General features: G+C 42.3%; 1 protein-coding gene across 1 annotated transcript in view; it reads right to left on the bottom strand.

Moving 5' to 3' along the window:
* Positions 1-16,782, bottom strand: part of Myo1e (myosin IE) — a 206,103-nt gene that overhangs the window by 27,547 nt on the left and 161,774 nt on the right. Inside the window, exons 19-22 of the mRNA XM_059268194.1 lie at positions 14,075-14,219; positions 8,957-9,071; positions 7,748-7,917; positions 6,126-6,271 (exon numbers count right to left, since the gene is read on the bottom strand). Of these exons, the coding sequence (XP_059124177.1) occupies positions 6,126-6,271; positions 7,748-7,917; positions 8,957-9,071; positions 14,075-14,219 (576 nt within the window). The remainder of the gene's footprint in view (positions 1-6,125; positions 6,272-7,747; positions 7,918-8,956; positions 9,072-14,074; positions 14,220-16,782) is intronic.

Below are 16,782 nucleotides of genomic sequence, written 5' to 3'. Positions count from 1 at the left end.
GGCTCCCCATGGGCCACATCACATGACCACACCCAGAACTTTGGTTGCAGAGGCAGTAGGAGGTAGCTGTGCCACAAGCAATTAGCCCCAGCAGGCTTGCACTCCCTAGCCGCCAGTTCCCAGAGACCAGTAACTAACTGCACACCCTTTCATGGTCAGAGCTACCTGCTAGCATGCAGCAGGTGAGACAGCTTGGGCCCACAGAGGCCAGAGAGCGCCAACAGGCAGCTCCTTCTTTGTTAAACCTGTTCCGTGTAGCTGTTTAAACTCATACAGGTCAACATCTTTGGAACACACTTCAGGATCCAATTTAATGCTGTGACACCTGCTGGCTGAACATCATTACTACACCCCAAAACCATTGCAAGAACTGGGACATCTGGACAATCTAGGACAATTAGGACCATCTCTCAAGGATTTCATCTGAGGTAAAAATAACTCAATGATTTTATACCTTAAACTGGTTAGTAGATAAACAAATTAAAATTTTTTTCTTTACAAATTTTGAATATTTCTCACAACATGGTAGATAATATTACTACTGAGGAATTTAAAAACGTCTTTGTTTGTACTATGAATGAAATTTTACAAGACATATATGACCTTCCTGGGATGTACACAATGTTCATCATAATTGCAATTAGCATAGTGATTCATATCATAGTATTGAAAATCAGATTAATAACAACACCAAAAAGGAGGCACTAATGGGACTAATACAGATTTTGCAAAGTGGTAATGCAGACTTAAAAGGATTCTTTCTTTGGAATCTGCTAATTTACCACAAGAACTTCAGTCCACTAATAATAACTGGACAACCAGATTTAATTATATTGACAACAAATATGAATACTTAATGGATAAAACAATAAATCTTCAGAGCAACCTTAATGACATTCTAAGGAGAAAATATCATTGCTAATTGATAGAATAAAGTCTTTGGAATCATATGTTTTTGATGAACATAAAAAATTGCATGATTCCATGAAATCTCTAGCATCCTTTACAACAGAGGAGGTTCAAACACTACAAAGTGCGGTAGTTAATCAATTTCAAGCTTTGGAGGAGTCTGTCAGAAAGGATAAGGAAACTAATAAGCAGAAGGTCAAAGCCATAGAAGTCATAACATCGCCAGGTGGCTCTTATAAAATGGCTTATCCTGTCACTGTTCATGAAAAGCCACCGATGATAAACATCCCGAAGAGTATGTATATCTGGCAACCTATTCATATGAGAGATTTAAAAATTAAGGAAACTGTAGTTGCCTATGGTATACATTCAATATGTGTGAAACAGATGTTAAATAATGTGGTCTTCTAGAGATAGAATCACGCCAGATGATTGGAGTCAGTTAGTCTCAGCTGTATTAGAATAAAGCCAACAGTTACAATGCAAAAGCCGGTTGAGAGAAGAGGCTAAAGCCCTTGAACAGCAAGGTAAGATTAGAGGTTTTGAGATCTCCCAAGATCAAATTCTTGGTGAGGGCTGTTTTGCTGATATAAATGTACAATCTACCTTTGGTGAGCATACATTATTCCTATGCCATACAGCAACTTTAAATGCTTGGGAAAAAAATTCCAGAACCAGGGAAACCAACTGTGATATATACAAAGGCCTTCCAGGGGATCTAAAGAATCATTTACTGAGTTTTTACAAAGACTGACCAGGGCTATAAACAAGACAATATCAGACCAAGAATTAAGATAAGTATTAACTCAATCTTTGGCTTTTGATAATGCTAATATAGAATGCAAAAGGATACTTATACCTTAAAGCTCAAATTAGCAGCTTTAGAAGAATGGATTCAATATACAAACAGTATTGAGTCTCTTAACTATGGTAATGAGGCTTGGATAGGAGAGGTGATTTCCAAAGGTGGAAGAAGGCATCAAAGTACCAAATGTTTTAACTGTGATACACAAGGTCGTATGAGAAGAAATTGTATACAGGGTACTCCTAGAAGCAGTACTTCTTTTAGCGATAACCCGAACAGGAGACCCCAACCTTCTGGATTATGCAGAAGATGTGGCAAAGGCAGACATTGCACCAATGAATGCAGATCAACAAGAGACATATGAGGTGACCCTTTACCAGTGGGAAACACCTCAGGGGGCCTCTTGCAGGCCCCCTAATTGAATGTGGTCCAAACATTTCCAGTTGCTGTGGAAGAAATTCCTCCCCAGGACAATTAAATAACCCAGTGCCTAATGTAAAGAACAGTACTGTACTGGATGATAGAACAGCTTTGACAGATGAATCAAAAAATCCCCAACACACCATGAAATGAATATTTTGGCAGACTTCCATAAATGAACAAAGACCAAAGCTTAGAGTACAAATTAATAATATTGTTCTGGAAGGCCTAGTGGACACAGGTGTGGATGTGACTATAATGGCACCAAAATCATGGCATCTGAATTGGCTTCTTCAAGAGGTAGAGATCCAATTTCTAGAGATTGGAACCCTATCTCAGATAAAACAGAGTTCGAGATGAGCCGAATGGATAGATAGGATCAGGAGGACAGAGAGGAAGGCTGAAGCCATATGTAACAAATGTAGCAGTGAATCTTTGGGGCTGAGATCTGTTACAGCAATGGAATACCCAGATTAAAATTCCTCCAATCTCAGAAATGGAATATAGACCAATTCATGTTTCTGGGAATAATATAAGACACTATAAAAAACAGCCACCAACCATTCAGGCTGTACATAAATAGAGCACAACTGTCATTGAACTCTCCAAAGTACCAACGGCCCTACCTTTAAAATGGCTACCTGATAAACCTGTCTGGGTTGGACAATGGCATATGACACAAGAGAAACTACAAGCTTTAGAACACCAGGTTCAGGAGCAATTAAATCCTCAACATTGAAGAATCTACCAGCCCTTGGAATTCTCCTGTATTTGTTATTAAAAAGAAATCTGGTAAATAGAGAAGGCTAACAGATCTGAGAGCCATTAATAAAATAATTCAGCCTATGGGCTCCATACAGAATGGGATGCCCTTGCCCTCTCTGTTACCCAAAGAATGGCCTATTATAGTTATTCACTTAAAAGACTGTTTCTTCACCATACCACTACAAGAAAAGGATAGAGAAAAATCTGCCTTCACAGTACCTACTTATAATAATACCTAGCCAGACAAGAGATATCAATGGAAGGTCCTCCCATAGGGAATGTTAACTAGCCCTACCCTGTGCCAATATTTTGTGCAAAAACCATTGGAAATAATTCATGCAAAATTTTCACAATCTATAATTTACCATTATATGGGTGATATCTTATTAGCTGACCCAAAGTTAAGTACCTTAGAAAGCATGTTTGAAGGAGTAAAGAAAGTTTTGCCTTACTGGGGATTATAAATTGCTCCCCCAAAAATACAAAGAGGAGATTCTATTAATTACTAGGATATAAGATAGAGCTACAAAAAATTAGAACCCAAAAGGTACAACTCAGGAGAGATTGATTATGAATTCTTAGTGATTTTCAAAAAATTGTTAGGAAGCATCTCCAACTTACAGACTATCATTGGAATACCTAAAGATGGATTAGTAAATTTGGCCAATATTCTAAAAGGGGACAAGGTCTTAAATAGTCCAAGAGAATTATCAGCTGAAGCTAAGAAGGAATTGGCTCTAGTAGAAAAGAAAATATAAGAGGCACTTGTGAACGTGTGAATCCAGAACTTAACTGTATTCTGGTCATATTCCCCTCAGAAAAGATCTCTGAGTTGATTCTAAAAGGAAAATTATGACTGTCAATTGACAGGAATGGACCTAGCAGAAATTGTAGTACCTTTAACTAATGAGGAAAGTTCCTCTTTATGGAAAGATAATGAATACTGGCAAAGAGCCTGCAGTAACTTTTTGGGAGAGATTAACAATTGCTAATATTAACAAAAGCAAGAGAATAGAATTCATAAAAAGAATCAAATGGGTCCTTCCTCACATTGTACAGCAAAAAACAATCTCTGGAGTCCCCACATTCTATACTGATGCAAATAAATCAGGAAAGGCAGGATATAAATCAGGAGATTTAAGTAAAGCAGTTTAGAACCCCTACAATTCTGTACAAAAGGCAGAATTGTATTCCATTCTTATGGTACTAATGGACTTCACAGAACCTCTCGATATAGTTACTGACTCTCAATATGCAGAGAGAGTTGTTTTACATATTGAAACTGCTGAATTTATTCCTGATAATACAGAATTAACTTTATTATTTATACAATTACAGGAAATCATCAGAAATAGGGAACATCATATATATATATATGACACACATCAGAACCCATACAGGTCTGCCAGGTCCTCTAGCACAAGGTAATGATGAGATAGATTAGTTATTAATTGGTAATATGCTAGAAGCCTCAGAATTTCATGAGAAACACCATGTAAATAGCAAAGGTTTGAAGAAGGACTTTTCCATCTTGTCATATTGCATATTGCACTATATATTTCTACCTCTGACTAAGATGTTTTTGTATATTGTCACAAGTTCAAGGTCATTGTCCCGTTACTGTACACCTGTTTACAGACTGCTTCTATAATGTGAAGCCTTAGTCTTTAAGTTATTTAGAGTGATAAGAATTACAGGTTAATAGTCACCCATACTTGTCATGTTTATAAGTATATTAGTTAGGTTTTCCAGATTTACAGAAACATAGATTAGATGGATAGGTAATCTTCAAACACTTCATAGACCTAGAGAATATGGCATTCAAATGTTGACATGAGACACGATTGCTCCTGGAAGCACTGATCTGATCTCGAGTGAACATTGGGTTTCTAAGACACTTTGTTTGAAAGTTTGTCTTCTTCTTGGCACAAAATGGCCTTCTGGGCAAAGAACTGCCCTTGCCTCAACTGTTGACAGTATGAATGCTGTCCTTTCCACATGAGCAGGACACAAGGAAAAGCAACTACTGAACCTTGCCAAGACAGGGTAAGATGGTCTTTCAAAATTCCTGCTTCTGAAAATGGTCTGTCAGATATTCTAGGCCTGTAGCCAAATTGGATGCCCCAACTATGCTGAGAAACTTTAGGTGACTGTCCAGGCTGCCAGCTGTCTCTGTCTATTCTTGAAAAAATTTTGGAAATTGCTTGCTTGCATTTTCCATTTTCTCAGGTATTATGTTCCTTCTCAGGTCTTTGATGGAATTGAAGACTAGATAGTTACAGTTATAACCTTCTTGTATCTTAGCTAGAATATATTAAGTACTAGATTCAGATTCTTCAGGATAGGACAGCTATTGGAGTAATCTCTGTAACATGCCACTTACCTATGTTCTGGACTTTGGTATGTGTCTCTTGTTTGATTTTTTTTTTTTTGATGGTTATATTTCTATTTTTGTTTAGGTTATTACCTTTCCCCTGTCCTGGACAATATTTGAAAATCATTCCTATTATATATAGTTTTATATTAGATTAGAACTTTCTTATTTGGACAAAATGGGGAGATGTAGTGGGTAGCTGTTCTGTCTATGACCTTGAAGCACTGCCCCTAGAGATGCAGCAGGTTACTGCTCCACCTGCCTATGACCTTGAAGTACATGCCCCTGGGGCGTGGCCTCTCGATGACCCTTAAGACCTAAGATGCACGTAGGCATCACTCTCTTCTTTTGCTCATGGTTTTTGGAGACAGGACTAAGTCAGGTGGCCAGAATAGTGTTTGGGAACCTGTGACTATTCTGCTATGTACAGTGAGTTTTCCCCCTAATAAATTCCTTTACCCATTAATCAGACTCCATTGATTTCTTATTATACAGAATGGTGCACTTTCTTTTTGAGACAGGGTCTCATGTAGCCCAGGCTGGCCTAGAACTGACTTTGTTGCCAAGGATGACCTTGAACTTATGATCCTTCTGCCTTTACTTCCTAAGTAGTGAGATTGCATGTGTGCCACCATGCCTGCTTTATTTGATGCTGAGAATGAACTCAGGACTTCATGAATTCTAGGCAAGTACTCTACCAACTGAGCTACATCCCCAGCCCAAGGTCTTCTTTGAGGAGAATGGAAATTCTGTTCTCTTCATCATGGGCCTGGTGGTCTCTTGGAACAGCAGGTGGTGAGTAATGTGAGGAGAGCCACGGAAGAAGCCCTACCTCAGCCATTTCCCACTCACCTGAGGGACACAGACAGGATCCTCTCCATCTCGATTCTCCGCTTCAGGACTTCCTTCACAAGACCTTTGTCCGGGCCCTGCTTCACCTTTTCTCTTCCGATTAAGTACAGGCACTTCGGGGTTAGCAGCAGGTCTCGCTTGACCCCCTGTGAGGAGAGGGACTTTCAGAAGGCAGCCGCACAGGGTCAGACAGACAACCGTGACAACAGAACGCCATTCTAGCTGGGCCAGAGGGCGGCTCTCCTCGGCAGTTCGCAATTTCACCAGAATGGTTACTGTGTGGCTACAGACTCGGGCCCCTGGACAGAGCAGAGTCTGGCATACATGTCGATAGTGACACTTGACTTTTCCATCTTATAAAATGCCATCTGCATATAGTTCTATAATAAGGTATCAGGACATGTGTAAAGGGACAGTCTTGGGTAAGCCCACAAACAGGGTGACCTTACAAAGGATTGTTACAGCGTGTTTTTTTTTTTTTTTTTTTTTTTTTTTTTTTTTCGAGACAGGGTTTCTCCGTGTAGCTTTGCGCCTTTCCTGGAACTCACTTGGTAGCCCAGGCTGGCCTAGAACTCACAGAGATCCGCCTGGCTCTGCCTCCCGAGTGCTGGGATTAAAGGCGTGTGCCACCACCGCCCGGCTACAGCGCTTTTTTTTTTTTTTCTTTTTTTTTCGGTTTTTTGAGACAGGGTTTCTCTGTGTAGCTTTGCGCCTTTCCTGGAACTCACTTGGTAGCCCAGGCTGGCCTAGAACTCACAGAGATCCGCCTGGCTCTGCCTCCCGAGTACTGGGATTAAAGGCGTGTGCCACCACCGCCCGGCCTACAGCGCGGTTTTTAAATAGGCCTCCCACTGGTGTGTGTAGGTTAACCATTAATAAACAAATAATGTGCTTTCGAATATATGGCTGACCACCTTGTTACAGAGCAGTGCAGGAGCCCCGAGAACACACCCCACAGCAGCTGGTCCATTTTCAGGGTGCAAGGAATGACCTCCTTTTAGTAAAACAGTGTCTTTCTTATTAAGCTAGTGGTGTTATTTACTTCATTTTTTTTTCCTGACTAAAATAAGAAGTTGCTTTTTAAAAAGTCAGCTGGGGATGTGGCTCAGGTGACTGAGTGCCTGCCTAGCATGCATGAAGTCCTGGGTTCAAACCCTGGCATTGCATAAACCAGGCAATGGTGCTGTACCCCTGTGATCTCAGCACCTTAGAAGTAAAGGCAAGAGGATCAGAAGTTCATGGTCATATGGAATTTGAGGCCACTCGAATACATGAGAGTTTATGTCAAAAAAACAAAACAAAATGTAAAGCATTTACTAAATAGAATACTATATTAAGTATGCCAGGTTCTTCCTGGCATAAATAGGACATAAGAGAACATTTAACACACATCTTATTTTGCAAAATTACATATGCAAATATGTCTGCATAAAAAGGCTCTAAAGGACACCCAGAAAATGTTAACAGTGGTACTTGCCTATCATTGGCTGCTAGTTTTCTTTTAGCTTATCTGGGTCTTTACAGTTTTTCTTCAATGAATACAGTTTGCAAAACCACAAGCTTATTACTCCTGTAAATGAGAACTCTGTTTTGATTTTTAAGAGGCAGGTTGCAGTGAGTACCTTGAACCTCCTGTCGTACTTGGTGACAGTGTCAGCAAAGTCAATCTTCTCCCTCTTGCCTACAAACTGCTGCAGTTCTGGGTGCTCCTCCATCCCAATGTAGTCCCCAATGAAGTTCCGGTTGATGCTGTTTCTCCTTCTTTCCTTCTTGTTCAACAACAGGTCTGAGGCTACGGATGCCCAGGAGAGAAGGAAGATGGATCAGTCAGGCAGGAAGAGGAGGAAGATACTTAGAGCGAAATACACAAAGATTCTAAATGATGAAAGAGTATTTAACACATGCCATATGTTGAATAAGAAGCATTTTGTGCTAGGTGTGGTGGGGCATGCCTTTAATCCCAGCACTCGGGATGTAGGGGTTGGCTGATCTGAGTTCGAAGCCAGCCTGGTCTACAGAGCAAGTTCTAGGACAGCCAGGGCTACACAGAGAAAGGAAGGAAGGAAGGAAGGAAGGAAGGAAGGAAGGAAGAAATCAAGAAAGAAAGAAAGAAATCAAGAAAGAAAGAAATAAAGAAGTCAAGAAATCAAGAAAGGAAGGAAGGAAGGAAGGAAGGAAGGAAGAAAGAAAGAAATCAAGGAAGGAAGGAAGGAAGGAAGGAAGAAAGAAAGAAAGAAATCAAGAAAGAAAGAAATCAAGAAAGAAAGAAAGAAAGAAATCAAGAAAGAAAGAAAGAAAGAAAGAAATCAAGAAAGAATGAAATCAAGAAGAAAAGAAAAAAAGAAAAAAAGGAAAAAGAAAAAAAGGAAAAAGAAAAAAGAAAAAAGATTTTGCAATTTTTCTTAAGCTCAAACTATTGTATTTTTTAGAGGGTCTCACTATGTTGACCAGGCTGGCTTCAAACTCACAGAGATCTATCTGCCTCTGCTTCCTGAGTGCTGGGATTGAGATATATGTCAACACTCCTGGTTCTCACATTTATTCTTAAGTTTTGTTAAATGGGAGCTAGGGAGAAGGCTCTCCAGGTGAATGTGCTTGCCAGATAAAGATGTTTGCCACCATGTCTGATGACCCACGGGTTGGAATGAAAGATCTGACTCTTCAAGTTGTCCTCTGACTTCTACATATGAACTGTGGCATGTACACACACACACACACACACACACACACACACACACACACACGCATGCACGCACATACACAGACAGACAGACAGACAATATGATGAAAAATGAAAACTGCTAAATGAATAAACAAAATTATGAAAATACCTTCTTCTCTCATTTGGACATATTTCTTCCGGGCCACGAACTTTCTCCACGTTTTCTGTATCACTCGGGCATACCCATCATACTTTCTCTCTCTCATCTCTTCTAGAAGAAATAGCTAGAATAGCAGAGAGGACACAAATGAGTCAATCCACAAGATAGGAACAAAATTTTATATGAATTAAAAAAGGTATTTATTTTACATGATGAGTGTCTTGTCTGTGTGTATGTCTGTGTACCATGTGCATGCAATGCCCTTAGAGGCCAGAAGAGGGCACTGGGTCCTTCAAAAGAAGAGTTAAAGGACTGTTGTGAGCCACCCTGAGGGAACCCAGGTCCTCTGGGGGAACCCAGGTCCTCTGCAGGAACAGCCAGTGCTCTTAACTGCTGAGACACCACCCCACCTCCTTGTTCTTCCAAGGAGGTTCAGTGTACTGAAGACATACATAAGAAGCAGAGTTCCTGTTATGAACAAATAATGAAATGATTACTACAGGATCTTGTTTATGAGCACTACCCACCTTTTATTTACATTTCTTCCCTTAACAGAAAGGAAACGGAAAATGGCTGAGTCTGAGTGTGCCTAAATGGCCTCTGCCTACCCGTGCTCACAGTCCCTGTGACTTGTTCTCCTTCCTTGGTCCAAGGAGGAAGCAGGTAGCCAGATCTAATGAGCAGATGCAGCCTGCTGCGAACAGCCTCAGAATAGAACCTTCCGGTTTCTGCCAGAACTGAGTTTGTGCTGCTGTGGGAAGAGGGTGCCCTACTTTTGGTTCCACGGAAGTCTAGACTTCCTGCCTCATGCAATCTCCAAGGAGTGTCTAGGGCACAGGGCAGAAACCACAGTGGCTGCAGCCAGGCTGGAGCATTAGTCTGGACTCTCTGGAGAGCTGGCACAGCAAATGGCCCAAATCTGACTCTGGAGAGCCAGGCCAGGTGGACAGCTCATGCTGATCAGTTCACATACAGCTGGGCTTTGGAATTGTGAAGAATAACAAGGAGCTACAGTGTACTGAGTGTCCACTGTAGTCAGGAATCTTTCCGGACTGTCCTCAACTCCCCAACACATATCAGTCCATTTCACAGTGAGAACACTGAACCTAGATTGGCTATGGCTGAGCAGAGAACCTAAGTTTTCTAGACATTGCAGGCTCCTCTTCATCAGAACACACAAAGCTTCCTCTAGATCTGCATCCATCAGCTTGTAAAAGTGTGGAAGAATGCATCATCCACCTCCATGTAGTGGTTTAGACAGCCATTGAGGGGAAAAAATAAAACAGACCAATATAAACTCAGAGTAAAGATGATGTATAGTCACTGAAAAATGTTCCAGAAAGGGGCTGGAGAGAAGGCTCAGCAGTTACGAGTGCTTATTGCTCTTGCAGAGACCTGACTTTGTTTCCCAGCACCCACGTCAGGAAGCTCTCAATTGCCTCTAGCTCCAGGGACTTTTGACACCCTCTTCTGGATTCTGGAGGCACCTGCACCCAGGTGCACTTACATCCACACAGGCATGCATACACACGTAAATTCCAGAACAAGGGAATCGGGTCCGAAGGAAGCTGAGAATGTTGCCTGTGTTTATCTGAGCATATACACATAGAGGGACAACTTTCTTGCCACCCAGTGTTTCTCATTCACAGCCCTGGCTGCCTAGAAACATCCAGAACAGCAAATGCCAAAGGGGAGGGACACTGAGCCCTACAGCCTTCACTGCAGTCCCAGCTGGATGAAACAACCTATTTCTAGACCTAAAACGAGGCTCACAACTTAGCAACTGGGCAGAAGCCTAAAATCTCAGCTCCACGGTCGCCTGTGGAAGAACATTTGTTGATATTTCTCATCTTGGCTTTTTCCATTTTTGACTAATCTGGCAGGACATACTTTATCCACCTGTGACCAGAAAGGAGGCAACACCAACAGCCCCCAACATCCAAGAGATTATTTCCAAGATTAGCTGGGTTTTAGGTGTTTTTTTTTTTTGTTTGTTTTTGTTTTTCCCCCTCAAAAGCCCAGGGGTTAGACACCAGGGAGGTTTGAGAATAAAGAGAAAAACCAAACAGACAGATGCCTAAAACAAAACACAAACTCCTTGGTGTCCAATGTCTTAGACCAGTTTTTAAAGAACAGAAGTTATTTGGTGTGTATTCAGCAAACACTGTAAGGGGTGGGGCAAAAAAATCACAAGGTGGCTTTGTTGTTTTGAAGATTTATTTTTATTTGTGTGTGCGTGTCAGTGTGGGTACCTCAGAGGACAAAAGAGGACACTGGATCCTCTGGACTTGGAGTTATAGGCAGTTGTGAGCTCCTGATGTGGGTGCTGGGGACTGAACTTGGGTACCCTGGAAGAACAGGAAGCACTCATAACCACTGAGCAGCTCCCTAAGGCAGGTTTTAAAAAACTCAGCTTTGGGGAAAGTGCTTCCAAGTCAACGCTAGATGTGGCCAGAAGAGGAAGGGGGAGGGGAGAGGAAGGGGATGTGTGTACGTAAGTTCAGAGATGGAGAAAGGAGAATCAAGAGGTGGCTAACAGCTGCTGGGAGGAAGGCAAGCTAAAGGAAGGCCAGAATAAACACGGGTTCCAGATATAAATTCCAAAGCTCAATTAAATCAGAATAAAAAATCAGGAGAAAATAAAAAATCAGGCCGTTTTAATTATACATGAAGATTTTCTAAGTCGGAAAGTGAGCCTTACGAGCCAGCGAAGCTCTGTTGTACTGACTAATCACTCCAGCCCATTTTAGTAGAACAGGAGCTGTGCTGTGGGTTGCCTAATGGCATATGACACAACATTTTCATTTTATATTTGGAAATGAAATTGCCGCGAGGCTCCAAATAGCTCAGAATGAAGAAGAACTACCACAACTTTATAGATGGGGTCTACTGGTGGGTGCCACTTACTTCCTTAATGACTTCCACGGCTTGCCAAGCCATTCAGCCACAGCCTCCATCACTTTTGAGTCCCGGGCTCATGCCACACGGGACAGGAGTCAGGATGGGGAGACTGCTGTGAGACTAGAATTTGCCTACTTCTTGCAACACTCTTCCGGCCCATGCTAGTTCCTCTTGGGTTGATGAGTGTATTTGCCAACTTCTCCATCCATCCATCCAGTTTTTTTTTTTTTTTTTTTTTTTTTTTTTTTTTTTTTTTTAAAAAAAAACCATGGTCTTGTGTAGCCCAAGCTGGCTTCAAACTCAATATATAGCTGAGGCTGACCTTGAAGTTCTGATCCTCCTGCCTCTACTACTCAATTATTAGGATTACAGGCTTGTGCCACCATGTTCATTTTATGTGGTGCTGGGGACGAAACTCAGGGCTTGTGTAGGCTGAGCCAGTGCTTTACCAACGGAGCCACATCCCCCGCACTAATTCTTGAGATGGAGTTTTGTGATGCTTATAGGAACCTCAAGAAATGATGATGCCTATGAGGGTTAGTTTTAACAGTCAGCGGGACACACTCTAAAATCACTTGGGAAGGGGGTCTTGACATTGGATTGTCTAGGTCAGGTTGTCTTATGGGCGTATCTGGGGCAGGAGTATATTGATTATGCTAATGGAAGTGGGAAGATCTGCCCACTATAGGTGTCACCATTCCCTGGGCAGGAGATCCTGGACTGTATATGAGCAGAATCAGTAAGGTTGGTACAAGCATGAGTACGTTCTTTCATTGCCCTCTGCTGTGGACCGTGGATGTAATGTGACTAACTGAAGTTCCTGCTGCCTCCACTTCCTAGCAATGATGGACTGTGAGCTCAATGAACCCTTTCTTCCTCAAGTTGATTTTTTCAGGGTGTTTTATCACAGCAACAGGAAAGAAAACTAAGGGACTGAACTTCAGTTCCAACAATTTCTCCAATGTAAATTTGCCAACTTTGTCATCGATTCTTTTTGTATTTTTAAAAACACGGTCTCCTGTAGCCCAAGCTGGCCTCAAACTCACTATATAGCTGAGGGTGACCTTGAAGTTCTGATCTTCCTGCCATTCCTAAAAGCAGTGTCCTTATCTACAGCCACAGAGCTAAGTCGGCAGAAGTACTCAGGGCTTTGTTGGGCTCCCCCACACATGAAGACATTCCCTTGGACTCCAGTGCCCACGTCTCATCAGGATAGATTAAAAATCGCCATGATCTACCTGTAAGTTCGTGAAGTCTAAGTGTGCGTGCACAGCTGTCTCAGGGGTGTCTGGGCCCCACATTCTGTTGTCTTGTCCCCGCAGAATTGTCCCCCAGCTCCTCCCAGCCTCTCTCCTGGAATTCCCACCCTGGGCTCAGCTCCATCCTGAGCCCATGTGTATCTGGCCTGTTTGGTAACTCAGAGGAGGACACAGTTGCCCAAACTTCCCTTATAGCACAAACCCTATCCTTGGAGCTCACGGTATTCATAACTGAGATGATTATTAACCTTGTTGACTCGATGGGATTTACAGCAACCACGGAAAAAAAATCTCCGAGCATGTTGGAGTGGAATTACCTAGAGTAGGTTAATAGAGAAGGGAAGACCCACCCTAAATGTGAGTGACACCATTTCATGGGCTCAGTTCTCAGATGACATAAAAAGGAAGAAGGAAGCTAAGCACCAACATTCACTGCTCCCTGCCTTTTGGCTGTGGACACACTGTGACTAGCTGCCTCATGCTCCTGCCTCCATGCCGTCTCTTCCACAGTGGGCCCTAGCCCCTGGAACCATGAGCCACACTAACCCTTTCCTTTTTTTAGGGGCTTTCATCGGGTATTTTGTTGTAGCAATGAGACACATAACTAACACAGTAACTTCGGGCAGTTTCTGTTAGAGTCTTTTGGTATATAAAAGCAACCTTACCGGTCAGAGCCCTTGCCCTTGGAGGTGACCTTGACCTTGGAAAGAAGTAAAGAGGAAAGGAAGTCATTGTCCTGGGTGGTATTTTATTAAATAACTGAATGTTGCGTAACAAGTGAGGCTGATTGGTAGAGGAGTGGAGAAGTGGAGGGGACAGGCTTCTTTGAGAAAAGGCTCTGAAAGGCACGAGACAGAGGAGCACCAGCATCCAGCTGTGTGTGGGGGCACAAGCATCCAGCTGTGTGGAGGGGTAGCTGGCAGAGGCAAGATGGGAGGAAAGGCACAGGGCTGTAAGTAGTACTTACAGACTCCGGGGCTTTGATGAACACTTTACTCCTCCCAAGCTGGAACTGGTCGTTGTCCATGTTGACAGACTGTAGCAGATGGAGCACACCTTGTTTCTCCTCTCCTCTCCACACAGGCCAAGTAGCTTTGGTCAGAATGGCATACCTATGAGGGTGAGAGGGGAGAGAGGCCATGCTTAGGGTGGATCGTGGGCTCTTGGTGGGGCAGGAGGGGCCTTGAGGACAAATGCTGTCACTGCAGCTGGAGTCCCTCAACTATACTCAATGACAGGTAATGGGTCTCAATGACTAGAAAGGTCTTCCACATCTGGTCTAACTGTTACAGTGCTTCTGACCCTCCCTCCCTAACATGGTGCTTCCCTTTTGGTTTTTCAAGACAGAGTTGCTCCGTGTAGCCTTGGCTGCCTTGGAATTCACTCTGGCCCGAACTCACAAAGATCCACCTGCTTCTGCCTCCCGGGTGCTGTGATTAAAGGCACATGCCACCACTGCCTGGCCTATCCTGTTGTTTCTGTGTTCACACCCCTAGTGGAAAACACCTGGATTCTGGTATCTGGTATCCAAACTCTGATCCTCTGGTAGAACAATGGGTGCTTTTAACCTCTGAACTGTTTCTACAGCCCCAGCCTTTGCATACAAAGATTTTAATTTTTTGTGGTGCTGGGGACTGAACCCAGGACTTTGTACAAGGCAGTCAAGAACTCTACTGCTGAGATATAGTCTCAGTCTTGCTTTTGCTTTTCCTTCTTTTTCTTTTTTTGTGGATTTATTTTATTATTGTTTTACAGATTTTTAAGATATGCACAAGTAATTTTCTTGAACACATGTATGTGTATTACTTGTGTGCCTGGTATACTAGGAGACCAGAAAAGGGCACTGGATCCCCTAGAACAGAGTTATAGTCAACTCTGAGATGCCACTATGTGTGCTGGGAACTGAACTTGGGTCCTCCGCAACTTAACTGTTGAATCATCTCTCCAGCTGTCACTAAGCCTGGTTTTGCACCATGCTGGAGATTGAACCCAGGGCTTCCTGCATGCTAGGCAAACACTCTACCAACTGAGCTACGCCTAATGCTCCCACTACTATTTTTTTTTTCCCCTGAGACAGAGTTTCTCTGTGTAGCTCTGGCTATCCTGGAATTCACTCTGTAGACCAGGCTGGCCTCAAACTCACAGAGATCCACCTGCCTCTACCTCCCAAGTGCTGGGGTTAAAGGCGTACGCCACCACCATCTGGCTCCCATTACCTTATTTCTTAAAGGAAATTAAATAAACAGAACAATTCATCAGAAGGATCAGGGAAGTTAGAATGACTTCATATTTTAAGAACACTAAATTTATCTTTTTTGAAATATGTAACACAGAGTGAGACCACTTATACATGGTCCTGTCAAACAAACTTTCAGGGGAATATAAAAATTAGTTTGAATTTAAACATGAGTTAGGCATAGCAGCCCATACCTTTAAGCCCAGCACTTAGGAGTCAGAGGCAGGAGGATCTCTGTGAGTTCAAGACTTTAAAGATGGATTCTACACAGTGTTTGAAATTAAATGTCTTAGTTTATTTTTTAGGTAGGCTAAAGATTTTCTTGAAATTGTTTAGGCTAAATATTTTTTTGAAGATTTATTTAATAGTATTTTATGTGCATAGTGTTTCGCCTGCATGTATGTCTGTGTGAGGGCACCAGATTCCCGGGAATTGGCGTTACAGACAGTTGTGAGCTGCCATGTGGGTGCTGGGAATTGAACCCAGGTCCTCTGGAAGAGTAATTCTTACTATTAATCCATCCAGTCAGGTCCAGCCTCACCCCTCCTATGTCATAATAATCATAAACTCATGTACTTGGTGGTTCAGTCCACAGAAGGTTTACTAACCCTGTGGCATATTCTATATTATGTCTTTCATAAAAAGATAAAAGCACCCCCCACAAAAGCAAAAAACAAAACCAACCAACCAAACAAACAAACAAACCCCCCCCAAAAAAAAAAACAAAAAGAGAGGCAAAGAACCTGAACAGACATTTCCCTAAAGAGGAAATATAAATGGCCAATAAACTCACTAAGAGTTTTGAATATCGTTTGCCATCTGGGAAATGCAAATCAAAACCACAGTGAGATACCATTTCTCACCCACTGGCAAGGTTAGTCAGATATTAGCATATGCTGGCACAGACTGGGGTAAAACGGAACCCTCAAATACTGTGGGTGCAGATGCTACACGGTGCACCCACTTGGGAAAAGAGCCTGGCGGTGACTCCGAGAGTTAAACATAGAATGACCATATGACTCAGCAATCCCACTTCAGTTCTACAGCTGAGAGAACTGGAACACACGTCCTCTCCAAGGCTTAGACAAGAACTGTCACAGCAGCGTTATTCCCATCGGCCCCCAAATGGAAACAACAGATAGTTACCAACTGATGAATGGATAGATAAAGTGTGGTATATCCATATAATAGAATATTATTCACCAATGAGTAAGATTAAGATGTAGACATACTAGACATACATTGATGGCTCTTGAAAACGCCATGATGTAAAAGCAGCCAGTCACAGAGAACTTGACAGTGACAGAAAGCAGATGGGTGACCGCCTCGCACAGGGGACAGAGGACAGATGATGACCATGGAAAGCAGGACAATAAAATATTCCAAAATCAGTTGTGGTGATGGATGCCTGACTCTGTGGTTACATTAAAATTTGTTTG

Source organism: Peromyscus eremicus, chromosome 7, assembly GCF_949786415.1.
Source record: "Peromyscus eremicus chromosome 7, PerEre_H2_v1, whole genome shotgun sequence".
NCBI classification, from domain to species: Eukaryota; Metazoa; Chordata; class Mammalia; order Rodentia; family Cricetidae; genus Peromyscus; species Peromyscus eremicus.
This window is presented reverse-complemented; position numbering and strand designations above follow the sequence as displayed.